Source organism: Haplochromis burtoni, unplaced genomic scaffold (assembly GCF_018398535.1).
Source record: "Haplochromis burtoni strain Fernald_Lab_line unplaced genomic scaffold, NCSU_Asbu1 Contig_63, whole genome shotgun sequence".
Lineage (NCBI taxonomy): Eukaryota > Metazoa > Chordata > Actinopteri > Cichliformes > Cichlidae > Haplochromis > Haplochromis burtoni.
This window is the reverse complement of record NW_024582424.1, coordinates 986800-1000914: the sequence shown is the minus strand read 5'-3', so window position 1 is coordinate 1000914 and position 14115 is coordinate 986800. Positions and strand designations below refer to the sequence as shown.

Sequence of the window (14115 nt, the reverse complement as noted above, 5' to 3'; positions counted from 1 at the left end):
TACTTGAATATGTTGGCCAACTAACTGTAACCTTTTCATGTTCCCATTTAGTGCTAAACAGGGAGTGAAGTGTGTTTAAACCTGTTTCTCCAATTGCTTCATATAATGGGAATTCACACTGAAAGGGAAGTGCAGATAGACACATTTCCATTTCTTTATTGTAATGTAATCCATTGTTAATATAAATATTTTTATATTTTTATAAGCATGCAGGGTGACCTGCAGGTCCGCATGCTAAGCATGCTTAGCATGCACGGGTGCATGCAAGGGTGACCTGCATGCTAAGCATTAAGCATGAAAGAGGAAAAAAATGACATGGTACGAACAGCTTTGTTGGACAGAAAACTGTATTCGTGTTTAAGAGGGACTTTCCAGGGTAATCTCGTCCAAACATGCAGGGTGACCCTGCATGTTTGGACGAGATACAGGTGCACTTGCAGGGTGGCTGTCAGTGTGATCCAGTGGGTTCGTCCATTTACTTTCAACAGGCCTTAGCATGCTAAGCATGCAGGGTGACATGCTACTTTCAACAGGCCTTAGCATGCTAAGCATGCAGGGTGGCATGCTACTTTCAACAGGCCTTAGCATGCTAAGGCCTGTTGAAAGTAAATGGACGAACCCACTGGATCACACTGACAGCCAGAATACTTTCTCTGCAAGAACAGATTTGCCCTCATTTTCTCTCCCTTACACTTGGATAAAAACTGGGTATCCACATATCTTGTTGATAAATGGCAAGTAAATCCAAATTCTTAAAAGGCAAAGAATAAGAAAAACAAAGATGGCAAATAACTGAGTATTCATACGCTATTACAAGCATTTGATTTATTTTCTGACTTGTTTTGTACAAATGTTGTAATTAAAACAAGACTGAAAAGAAATCTTCGAGAATCTCTTGCGCTCACTTGTCACCCACATTTTTGACTAAAAATAGATCTGCAGTGCAAACGTATCTAGGAGTACACGTGTGAATAACAAGTATGACATCACTGGGTCCAGGCAGCCCCCAGTCCCAGTCGCAACAACAGCAGTGAAGATGATGTCATTGTTTAACGATGAGCTCGTGCACACACACACACAGCTAGAGGCAAAGAGGTGGGTGAGTGGAAACAAAATGGGCCAAAACGGCAACTCTTGTTCGAGTAATCACCCTTAAAATCTTTACTGGTAAAAAGCTTGCGTAAGTCTTTCATCAAGCCACCGGTTCAACAAGCTCCAACATGAAGAAAAACGAACGTTGTAAAAGCTCACATCCACCGTTTTTTGTTTTACACCGCGAAAATATGCAGTAAAGCTACAGCAGGTACATTAAACATATGCAGATAAGCTTCATCTGATGCGATGTTCAAATTAAGCGTCTCGGTGTCGGCAGCTGTCCTAATTTCAGTGACACCTTTAACAAGTAGGGGCAAGTCCAAAGGGATCCAAAGGGTGTAATACTAGATCATATTACATTTCAAAGCTTTAGTAACATTATTTTCCAGATTTTGATTCAAAACTGTCACCCTGTAATCGCAGTTGTACCAGTCAAAGGAGCTTGCAAAGAAAAGCGTCTGGACTTCTTTAAGTTGCTTGAAGACGTTTCACCTCTCATCCGAGAAGCTTCTTAAGTTCTAAGGTCAAATGGTGGGGAGTCCCAGATTTAAACCTAGTGGGAGTATCCCCCCACAGAGGGACAAAAGGACCCCCTGATGATCCTCTAATCGCCTGAGCCAAGGTGTGAAACTGGGTGTGGGTCCCAATCAGCCAGGGTTTCGGGTGAGCTCATTGTGAAACCTGGCCCCACCTTATCATGCGAATTCCTGAGGTCAGATGGCCCAGGATGTGAGTGGGCGTTAAGGCGTCTGGGGAGGGAACTCAAAACTGGATTATAGATGGCAGAGAGTTGGTGTCGTAAACCACCGCCTCTGTTCAAAGATGGTCGCTCACAGTGGACATAGATGGCTTCTTTCACTCCTTTTTCAAACCATCTGTCCTCTCTGTCCAAAATGTGAACATTGGCATCCTCGAAAGAGTGACCTTTATCCATTTGTGACAAACATGAGAAAGCAGTGTCAAGCTGCACAACCAACAGTAAACAGCACTAAAAAAAACAAAACAGAACTTTATTTTATAAATGCAAAAGTATTTCCCCTTATCCTACTTACAAAATATTCACTCTCCAATCTGGTACACCTCAGTGAATACATCCACATATAAGATATTAAAAACCATATGGAATATGTTTCTGCACATAGAATATAAATGTTGTTTCAAGCATGAAATTAAAAGTACTTGATAGTGTTGAATGACATTAAAATCATTTTTTCAGGGAAAAAAGTTCAGTTTTAAAATCATAGCAGCTCTAGCTGGTTTCAGAGAAAAGGTGGCAGTGGCAGATTATAATCTCACCACAATCTGTCAACACCTGAGAACACAGCTAACACAGTCTGCACTAAAATATGTTGCTGGCTGTTATGAACTTTAAACGAAATGTACTTTACTATTTTCAAGCAGATTAACATTGAAATAGGCTAAAAAAAAGCACAAAAAAGCACAGAAACTAATAGAGCACCACATGTGCACATGTGCACTGAATATATATATATATATATATATATATATATATATATATATATATATATATATATATATATATATATGCATACACTACCTATCTTAAAAAAAACATTAAACATTAAAGTAGTGTAAAAACTGAAGTTTTATAGAGAATCAAATACAAAATCATCTCATAAAAGAATTAATGTAATTCTGTGTTTCTGAATTTGCTTTTCTACTCACACAGTCATTTTTCAAAACTCTGATACAGTAACAAGACCTGATAACTATCTGGGGAAAAATCCCAACAGACAGAGATAGCTTGAGAAAAATGGCAGGAAATAAACATGCTGCTGTTATACTGTGCATTCCCAAATGCAGTGACTAGCTGTATTTCTGCAAGACCCTCAGTAAATTTCTTTGGTAGCCTCTTTAGAGTTGTTTGAGGATGCAACATTGGCAAGTTGGAGGTTCTCCTGGACTGTCCCCTGTTTCTTGTCACGTGCTTCTCCCTCTGTGTGGAAACCAACCATCAACTGGTAAATCACTACGCCAATAATGGAACCAAGGAATGGGGCAAAAATAGGGACCAGGAACCAGCAGTCTCTAGCCCTGCGGGCAGACAGGATCACACTTATTGCCAGATAAAAAGAGTTAACAAACAGAGAGCAGTGGAAGGGCAATGTGAAGGAAAAATGTATAAAATCTGTCTACTTACGTGAAAACAGCACCCCCCCACCCAGACATAGAGGTGAAAAGACGTGGTCCAAAGTCTCTGGCAGGATTGACTGCATAGCCAGAATTAAAGCCCATGGACAATCCAATGACAAGAACCACAAATCCCACAGTGAAGGCTTCCAGCCCTTGGGGGATAGGGTTGTTGTAAGGATCCACAATGGCCAGAACACAAACTATGAGCGCTGTTGTGCCAATAATCTGTGTTGAGGAGGGGTACAAGTAAGAAGGAATAATGGGATATATCATTTATTATTTCAGAATTGAAATTATGTGTATGATACATGTTTGAGTTTCAAAAGAGCACCTGATCAAAGAAACCATTGACAAGTGTGAGATGCCTCGCAGGGTAAGTTGAAAATATGCCAGCCGTGTTGTTAATGCTAGTAAAATTAAAACTTCCAGGACGGAGCAACAGAGCATCTAGAGGGATACAAACAATGAAATGTACCATGGATTTTTTTTTTCTTTAAAAAAAACAAGATAATTCTGACTCACCACTGGAAGTCTTCACTTACCATAGTACATGCCAAAAATAATAGCGGCACCAAAAAAAGCACCAATTGTCTGAAAGAGGAAGTACATGGGAAACTTTCTCCAGCGCTCTCTTCCAAGCAGACACAAGGCAAAAGTTACTGCTGGGTTGAGATGGCCGCCTGCAAATGCAGATGTTGACATTATGTCAGTGTGTGCAGTCCATAATCACACAAAATTACAGCCTTGCCTAAAGTAAAGCCACACACACAAACACACACACGCACACCCATAGCTGATTATATCATACACTTCCATAAATCTGATTGATTACCTGACACTTGGCCACAGACCAAGATGCCTAACATGGCAGCAAAGCCAAAGGCAAAGTTGACAGTAAGGAACAAGCCATGGGAACCACCGCTCAACACCCGCTGGGCCACAGCGCCACAGCCAAACATCTGAAGAAAGAGTAGAAAAGCAAGTTCAGCTGGATCCTAGTAAGTTACACAACAAAGTACACAACATTATGGTTGTTTCTGTTGTTGAAACAGTTGATATACTGATATATTGACAGTTATATAATCATAGGTTTGACAAGATCCCAGGAACCAAAGGCTTGCAGCCCCAAACCATGACAGAGCCTGGACAGTATTTTACAGGTAGACATCCACATCGGTGCCTACCTACGCTTCCACCCTTACACTTAGACCCTTTCTCATGTGCCGGCTACGGATTTTTAGGCCTGTCACTTATTTTGTCCTCTATTTAACATACACTGCCAGGGCTGTGCAATATGACCAAAATCTCATTTCCCGATATAAGAATTCTATCCCGATAATGATATAAATCACAAAAATGTAACATTTTCTGTAAATTCGGTGAATCTCGGGTAGCTCGTCTTGCGGGAAGTGTTTCCTGCTGCGTGTCATGTAGCTGGAGTCGAGTGTTTTAACCGATGCATGAAACTATACATTTTTAGACATAAGTTGTAAAGGCCGCCGTTTTCTTTGTGAGTATTTATTACACGGCGTGCTGCGGGGAAAAGCCTGTTCTAACGTTTGAGTCTAAGGTTTATTTTTTAGCACCTGGCGGCTCTTTTTTAATTCTCATCTCGTAAATAATCTGCTCTTTCACGTGATTCAGTTTATTTTGAAAAGTCTCAACAGGATCTTGAGCTTTATTGTGAAAGGTTTATGTGGAACATAAACAAGCGGACGCGATGCTGTTACCGTCGTTGTTGCTAACCACAACGCATAAAAACAGGCGCTTGTCCGTCGTAGTGTGGTTATATAAGAGAAAGAGAGAACTTTAAGAAATTAATATAGCCACTACAGTGACCATAAAAACTATGAAAAAATATTGCCGTAAACAGTTTATTTTGCGACACCATGAAACAAACAATAGTGTAAAATGAAACGATAGACGTTTTTATATCGTCATCCAATATATATCGTTATATCAAACAGCCCTATACACTGCCCACATGCTCAGATATGACAAGATTTCAGCTCTTAGGGAATCACTTTATCTGTGCAAAAATATTATTTATGCCTGTAAAATTGTGTTCGCAAATGTATTTCTGTGATATGATTCATTTTCATGATTGATTGACTTTTGCACAATACCAGTTTCAGCTACCCAATAATGTTATTACTGACATGTATCCCCTGATGAATAACTGCACCACACCTTCTCCTGTGCCATCAGTAGTGACACTATGTACTGCTCAAACCCAGGCGCATTGAAATTTGGACTTCCATATTACTCCTGTTTATTAAATAATGTGTGACGCTCTAAATGGCTTTTACTTTGAAATGACATAAAAATAAATATTTTATTTCATAAATACCCAATCAGTAAAACAAACACCATTCACTAAAGTTTGCATTATGTGATTTATTGCAAATTGCGCCGAATTTAACACTGAAATATGCCACGTCTAATGCCTGATATCTGAGGAGAATTTTTATAAACCTACAACTTCACCGACTCAAGCAGCCGAGGCCACTTTAAGCACTTGTCCAGGTGCATTATATGTAAACTGCCTTGAGCTCGTGTCAAGATGTTTTTATGCCGTGTCAGCCGACAGAAGCAAATAAAATGTTGGGACTTTCACTCCGGGCCTGATGTGGCTATGCGAATGACTGTTAAGACTTCACATAGCCACATCAGGCCGTTCATCTGGTCCTCATCCTGAATGAATAGAGAGAAGAGACCCACCTATTCCTGATAGTAAAAAACATTTATTTTGTTTTATCATTTATTAATGTTGATGTGTTGTTTACAATTTTACTTTTTAAAAAAGAATCTTAAATGAACTTAACCAAGAGCCAGAAAGAGCAGAGAGCCAGCCAGTTTCCTTTTTACAGTGAGTTGATGAGATTGCAGTGTTTCATGGTTTTAGTCATATTTCTAATTAGAGATCGGATTATCATGGAAAAACTAAGAAATCCTGCAGCATCGTCATGCAGGGAAAAAACTGTAGCCCGAACTTGGCACAGTAATTTATAAGAATGTGGTAAGGATCTGACTGTTAAAGACCATTTGCATTCTCCTGTCCAGCTAATCAGTTGATACACACAGATGTCAGCCTTTAAAAAACAAAACAAAAAAAAAGCAGTCCCTCTCTGGATAAATACCGTGTCTCACCTGCCTCTAACCAAGTCTAACCAGGTCCTATCAGTCCTATCCTATCTCAGTTCTCTGTTAGTTACCTTTGAAACATGAGTAAAAACTGTGCTTCCATGTATTAATTTATTAATTACTCAGTGAATTGTTAGTGCATGTTTACTCTCTCACGCAGAACTACACACACACACACACACTTACTACAAGGATGAGCGTGCCAAGACACTCTGCTAAGGCTTGACGAAGCAGCAGGTTGCGGATCTGGAAGAAGCGGGACAGTTTACTCAGATACTCCTTTTGTCTGCCCATGTCTTCTTGTCACAGGTTGATGACTTTGAGAAATGACACAGAAACGCACGCACAGCTTGTAGGGTCTCCTGAGTGCCTGTGAAGCTGAGGCGAGCTCTTAATACATACATAGACCTGGGCTGGGACAGAGGCAATCCTGAACTTGTACCCACCCTCTGTACCACGCCCCACTGTGTGTCTTGATTCACAGTCCTTCACCTTTTTTCTTACAGAGCCACTTTCTCTTCAACTTTCATGCAGATATACCAATGGACATAAACACAGTTCTTTGCTATAATTTGCCTCTTTTGTAGATGGTGCCAAATTAGAGCAGGATCCTTTATATCATGAGGTAATGACTTTCTTTCCTACTTTACAAATGATATCCAAGAAAGTTGATTCCATTTATCTGCACATGGTGCACACTTCTTCAATTTCAGTGGAGTGCAGGTTTCTCCTGAAGTCACTTAAGATTGACCTCATGGCCAGTTGTTAGTCAATAGTGCTAGTTTCGGTGCTTGTGCAATTGTGCTGTTTACAAGGCTGGGAAAAGATGCAGTCAGCTGAGACTGAAGAATTCAGTTCAATGAATGATGAAACGTTTCTCCCACGGAAAACGCCACATGCAGATGAACGGAATCAACTTTCTAGGATTTTTCTTACCCAGTGATTAAGCACACGTCAAGACATTTCGAATAATATTTAATCCTCAACATATTTCTCTCATCAATAAAAAAATTGTTTAGCAAAACATAACATATCTTCTAACTTAACCATAGTTTAGCTGCCAGCTCAACAGCTAAGAACTTACCAATCATGCTTCTTCTCTGACCTTCCAAAAGTGTCATAGGTTTTTCAGCTGATTATAAACAACTGTTGGTCAGTTTCCCTGTGCAAATGCTCATTGGTCACTTTACTAGGGATGTCTTTGCAACTGTTCTTTAATGTAAATAATCACACAATCGCAACTCAGTGTATTTAGACATGTAGACATGTTGAAGATGATCTGCCGAAGTTCAAACAAAGCATCAAAATAAGGAAGAAACACATTATTTAAGTGACTTTTAATCTGGTATGGTAATTCATGGCATGTCGGCCGGTCTTGAGATTTCCAACAGAACGATCACCAGGGTTTACACAGAATGGTCTGGAAAAGGAAAGTTGGCCAGCAAGTGTCAGTTCACTGGGTGAAAATGTCCCATTGATCCCAGAGGTTAGAGGAGACTAACAATCTGTTTTGAACTAATAGGAAAGAAAAATAACTCAAATTTTCACCCATCACAACCAGAATATGCAAAACAGCATCTGTGAATGCACAAGAAACTTTAAAGTAGATGAGCTACAGCTGCAGAGGACCACACCTGCCAGCTAAAAACAGGAAACTGAAGCTATAATTCATATGAGCTCATTAAAACTGTGCAAGAGAGGATTAGATAGTCTTACAAGAAAATTCAGATCTATCTCACTTGTCTCAATATTCGCAAGCAACATAGATCCTCAGACAAGTTGCCTCTCCATTTATTTTCTGTGTATTCATCTTAACAAACCAATCTCCATTTTTTTAAACGAGCATAGCCTAAACTGTATAGACTTCAAATACTGGATCTTAAAATATCCATTTAGATAAATCGACATGTTTTCATATTTTGGATTTGTGAGAGCATGCACACATATCTGTAATTCACACCTATTTACAACCAGTACCAGATCATTCTCTTTCTGTCTGTCACCTTATTTTGTCTGGCATATTCTTTTGTTCATTCATCATACCTCATTTGTCTGGCTTAAGTGGAGGTGTGAGATTATTTCCACTTAAGACCACAACTATACCGGTATTAGCATGGATCCGTGTATAGTAGTATAGTATGTATTCAACTGAGGACTGCTAGGGAAATGTGCATAGGTATACGGGTACTTACTGCACAGAAAAGTTACACATTTAAAATCTCACAATCATGTCAACATCCTAAAAACATTTTGAAAAAGCACTTTTTGGCATGAGTCTGAGTCATTCCAGTTAGGCATCAAATCATAGATGCTGCACAATAGTATTGCACAACATTTAATAATGAACTGTCATGCCACAACCTTTGTGGTGCAATCAAGAGCAGCTTTTAGTTTTACAGGTTTGTTGGGTCTTCCACGAAAGTGTAACGGCATTTTGGTGTAGTGGAAATGCCGCGCAACTGGGTCTAAATTTATATGAAAGTAATAACAGTTTAGTGACAAAATGTAATTAGTCACTAGTGCAGATAAGATTTCTGGTTCCTCTGAAATTGACACAAATGGTGCTATCAAGTGCTAGTGCACAGATTTCAATAAAAGGATGGGGAACGGGGTTGTCTGGCACCGCTGTCTACTATACCCATTTTCTAGTGTTTAGTGGATGGTTGGTTAGATGTCAGTGGCCACTGACAGTCATAAGCAGGCACAGGCGTTATTGTTCAAGACCTTTATAAAAGCTCCTTTTTGGCTTAGTTTTTTTACTTTTAAATCTTTTCACTTCAATTTCCCAGCTCAAACCCTACTCAGAAGGCCGTTTTGGAGCCGTATGGTTTTAAACAACTTTTCTTGGAAGAGCTTAGTTCAGAAACAAGACAGTAAAACATGAGCTAACTTGCTGGGTTATGAGAAGTTTTTACACTGAAATCAGTAGTGGGTGGATTAGTAGAAAAGGCACAAAAAGAACTTCCAGATTTTTAAATTCTACACGTTTCTCTGAATAGAACAGATTAATGTTAAAAAGAAATAATGTGTACGTAAGAATTCTGTGTACTTACATTAATTATGGTTGTTCAAGCTGCCAGATTTGGGTTTTTTTTCCAAGAAGCATGATGATTGATGTTAATGTTCTTGGTTTATTTACAGAGTCCAGCTATTAATCTGACATCAACTGGTTATGTATAGCTAATAGTTTTTTACAATGCTAAGTGTATTTGATTACCATGTGTTCGACAATTATGTTATGCTAAAACAAAGTGTGTTTACTTAGTCAACCCAGAGCTGTAGTGGTTTGATAAATAAATCATAATTTTTAAACTTTAATCTCACTATATGCTCTTTACATGAGCCAGCAGTCTAGAATGTATCTCTTGCAAAATGTCAGAACAAAATGCCCTTTAAAATTTTGATGGGACTTGAATACAAGCAGTGGGATCAAACATCTTGTAACATCTCATATGTACATTTTGGCAAGAGGGAAATGCAAAAAGAATATTACAGCATGTATGCCTTGAGCAAAAATAAAGTCTGGCTAACCCACTATTTAAAGTGTTAATCTGTACCATACAATTATGCATATAATAAAAGAAACAGAGAGAGAGAGAGAAAGAGACATGAGCAAAGAAGACAAACACAGGTAAGTATTCCTACATGTCACAACATGCAATAATTGAAAAAGCTTTTCCTGGAAATAACACTGTCTTCCAGCTGCAGTTCTTGGAATAACTCTTAAAGAATAGCTCAAATGGGTTGCAGGGTAGGCCCAAAGACTACATTAGTCTAAATCACATAGCTGTTTAAAGTTCAGAGTTCAGTATTCCAACACCAATCCTTGGGAATTTGATTGGCATCTCGGGGTTTGAGAAGACATGTTCTAAGGTCATTAATCCTTTAGTCCATAAGAGTGTCATTTGCAGCCTTGGGGACATATATTCAACCTCTGAAAAAGTGTTTCTCAAAAGAGCCATTGTTGCTTTTGATGATATAGAACATTAACAGTAACGAGGGGCCCAAAGTTGAAAAGCCAGACTTGCTCTTACCTTTACAATATTATAATGTATAAATGAGACACCACAGACAAACAAAGTATCATAAAATCACCCCAAAAACACAACAGGGTGGGGATCGATTTAACCATGGCCAGTAACAAAAAAGCAACGTTTTACTCTCTACTGTCCACAGACATTTACAGGTGTTGCTATGTAAAACGAAAACAAAACAAGTGCACTTAAAAGGCTCAAAAAAGGGAGTATCTTGTGAACACATGTTATAACTTGACAATTGCTCAGTCTGAGAGTCTGCTTCTAGGAATTCTCTTCTTATGCGTTTCTAAGAACCAAGTCTCTTTCTTTGACAGGGTGTTGGCTCCAGCTCCGTGACAGTTTTCGGAATGGGTTGGTTAAATCAAAAGCGTACTTAGATACAAACAGCACAGCAGCTGATGGTGCAAAGTAATCTAAATGTTGCAACTGTCCAGCCTTGAATGCTAATGTCTTCATGGCTATGATTAGCATCTTTGGTTTTGATAACACACATTCCCACAGTTTCTATAACAGATGCTTGACTAAAGATTGTCTGTGGCCAAATGAGATTCAACAGAACACTTGCAATGCTCATAGAGCATTCCACCAAATGTTAGTTTAGTTTTTTAATAATGTAGATCTCCTGAGAAATAAAAACTTCTATTTATGAAGCAGGAATTAAGACAAACCACCACCCTGCCATGTACCTTTTCCTCCACAGAAAAATCTACAAAAACCATAAAAAATATAAAAGTAAAATGCAACGCTGTTGGGAAAAGACCAAAAAATAAATGGTGCAAAAAAATGTTAATCTGGTGATAAAGCGCACAGACCCATAAAATAAACATCTATGTTCCAGTAGATTTAATCAGTGGTGGCCACATGTTAAAGCTCTGAATTCTTTGAACCGAATCAACATTAAAACGTATTGTCCCACAGGAGACAAGGGAATAACTTTAGTTTGTCAGTAAATCAAAGTTTAAAAAATGTAATTGGTTCAACAGGTATTCTTGGTGTTCTAGTATCTATCCATTCTCTTCCCCATGCAGAGCCTATTTCAACTACCACAGGGCAATAGGTGGGGTGCACCCTGGACAGATTCCAGGAAAAAAAAAAACATAGACGCTTCTCCTCCTCTGAGGGTGAATATTGTACACACCTGTCCAAAAAGAATATTGTATTTAAGAAACAGTTGAAGTAAATTTAATTTCATATAAATTTCATATTAAATGTATCATTTTATAACAGTATTTGTATTTACATTGCATGTACATGACATGCAATGTACAGGTGTGTACAAACAGGTACTCAGAGACACACGCTATCTTGGTTGGCTGCTTCCTCTAAACATATCATGCATTATCAGTCTTGTATGTTGCTCAGTAACATCCATCCATCCATCCATCCATCCATTTTCTTCCACTTATCTGGGGCCCGGTCACGGGGGCAGCATCCCAAGCAGAGAAGCCCAGACCTCCCTCGCCCCGGGCTACTCAGTCACTAACAGTGTTGGGAAAGTTACTTTAAATTAGTAACTTAGTTACATTACTAGTTACTTCTATCAAAAGTAACTCAGTTACTTCAAGTTACTCGTTACTTTCAGAGTAACTAGTTACTAGGGAAAGTAACTTTGGTTTTACTCAGAATTCTCTGGTTAATGTGTTGCTTCCGTAACTGGATACCCAAAGAAGGTTCTAATCCAGGACTCCCACTGAGGTTTTAGGATTTCTGGAAGCTCCTCATCCCAGCCAATCCTTTCTTTACACATTTGCTGGAGCATTTGTTTCCCTACAAGGACGAAGGGTGCGATGAATCCCAAGGGGTCATATATAGAGGCCACAGTAGAGAGCACACCTCTTCTTGTTAGTGGATTGGATTTCACTTGAACTCTGAACTTGAATGAGTCAGACGTGACGCACCACTCTACTCCAAGAGCTCTTTCCATATGTGGTAAGTCCAAAGCCATGTTCAAATCCTTGATTGTGGCACGCTCTTCTTGTGGAATGGTTGCCATGACATTCTCGCTGTTGGAAACAAACTTATGCAGTCTCAATCGTCCGATACTACAAAGCTCTCGTGATTCCTTGACAAGCTGAATGGCTTCCTTCTCAGTCGGAACACTTGCCAATCCATCATCTACGTAGAAATTCCTTTGGATGAAATGTATAGTTTCTTCGTTGAACTGACCTTGTCCTTGAGTTGCCAGATGTTTTAGGCCAAAATTGGCACAGCCAGGCGACGAGGCCGCTCCAAACAAATGAACCTTCATTCTGTAAACTGATGGTGAGGTTTCCAAGTTGCCATTCTCCCACCATAGGAATCTCAAATAATCTTGATCTTCCCTTTTGACATGAAACTGGTGGAACATTCTCTCAATGTCGCACATGATTGCAACAGAACCTTTTCGAAAGCGACAAAGGACACCCACCAATGTGTTCGTTAAATCTGGACCAGTGAGTAGATGGTCGTTGAGAGATGTTTCTTGGAATTTGGCAGAGCAGTCAAATACCACACGTATTTTCCCTGGTTTCTGTGGATGATAAACCCCATGATGTGGAATATACCAAGCCAATTTCTCATCATTTTCTTCATCAGGACCTTCTCTGCATCACCACATGAAATGATGTCATTCATGAAGCTTACATAGTCTCTGTAGTACTGTTGGTCTTTCTTTAGTCTCCTTTCCAGGCACTTCAAGCGATGTATGGCACATATCTTGTTGTTGGGTAATTTAGGCCTGTCTTCTTTGAATGGCAGTGGCATTTCAAAGTGACCTGTATCATTTTGCACAATGTTTTTTCTCAACTTTGTCAGGAACTTGAGATCATCTTGAGACACAATATCATCTCCAGTTCTTTCTGAGAAGTCTGATTCCAAGACCCTTATGATGTCTGAAGGAGTTACTTCCTTTACTTTGGTTTGGCTCACATAATGCACTACCCTTTTGAGGTTGACAGAAGACTCAACATCTGGTATCACTTGTCTCACTACTATGCGATGACTGATTCCGATTGCGTCCCCATAATCAACACAGGGGTTTCCATTACCAACAATACTCCATCCAAGGTCTGTACGTTGTGCATAAGGCTCGTTCTCTTTGCCAGACACAACTTCTCTCGGAAGCAGGGCTTGTGAACAGTCATATCCGATAAGCAGACCCACGTCACAGTCCTGCAGAGGTGCAATTTCTGACTGTAAGTGTACTAGATGGGGCCACGCTTCTGCAGTTTCATTGGTTGGGATGTGAGTTCTGTTAGCTGGGATGAAATCACGCGTGTACACTGGTGGTAAGGAGATTCTCTTGTTGGAGTAAAAGCCACGGACTTGTAGGTTACTTACTCTTAGAGAACTCACCACTGTAGTTCTTGACGTCATGGTAGAAAGCTTAAGCTTGACTTGCTCTCTATTTATCTGTAAGGTTTCTGCTGCTTCACTCAACACAAATGTTGTGTCACTCTGCGAGTCCAATAAAGCATACACAAGGACTTCTTGTGCTGGTTGTGTTGTGCAGGAAAGCCACACTGGAACTATTGCAGCTGTTTGCATTTTAGCTCCATGAAGCATTACTGTATTTGAAGTAGCAGTTCTGGTCATTTCGTAATCCTGTGCTAGTTGTACTTCTTCATGAACCTCACTCGAAGTTTCATGATTCCGATTTTGCTTGGCCTGTGGTGGTTTTTGCTTCTCTTTGGTTTGTTCTTCGTGT

The 14115-nt window shown here is 39.5% G+C and overlaps 2 protein-coding genes across 2 annotated transcripts in view; both read right to left on the bottom strand.

The window, feature by feature from the left end:
- Positions 1-2683: 2683 nt before the first annotated feature.
- Positions 2684-6839, bottom strand: LOC102294437 (aquaporin-3). The gene is made up of 6 exons (XM_005922843.2): positions 6580-6839; positions 4082-4208; positions 3792-3929; positions 3581-3696; positions 3257-3474; positions 2684-3150 (listed from the first exon to the last, which is right to left on the bottom strand). The coding sequence occupies exons 1-6, from the start codon at positions 6685-6687 to the stop codon at positions 2946-2948; spliced, it is 912 nt and encodes a 303-aa protein (XP_005922905.1). The 5' UTR covers positions 6688-6839; the 3' UTR covers positions 2684-2945.
- Positions 6840-12848: 6009 nt separating this feature from the next.
- LOC106633210 overlaps positions 12849-14115 on the bottom strand; it is an 18328-nt gene continuing 17061 nt past the window's right edge. The window contains exon 2 of the mRNA XM_042221217.1: positions 12849-14115. Within this exon, the coding sequence (XP_042077151.1) occupies positions 12849-14115 (1267 nt within the window).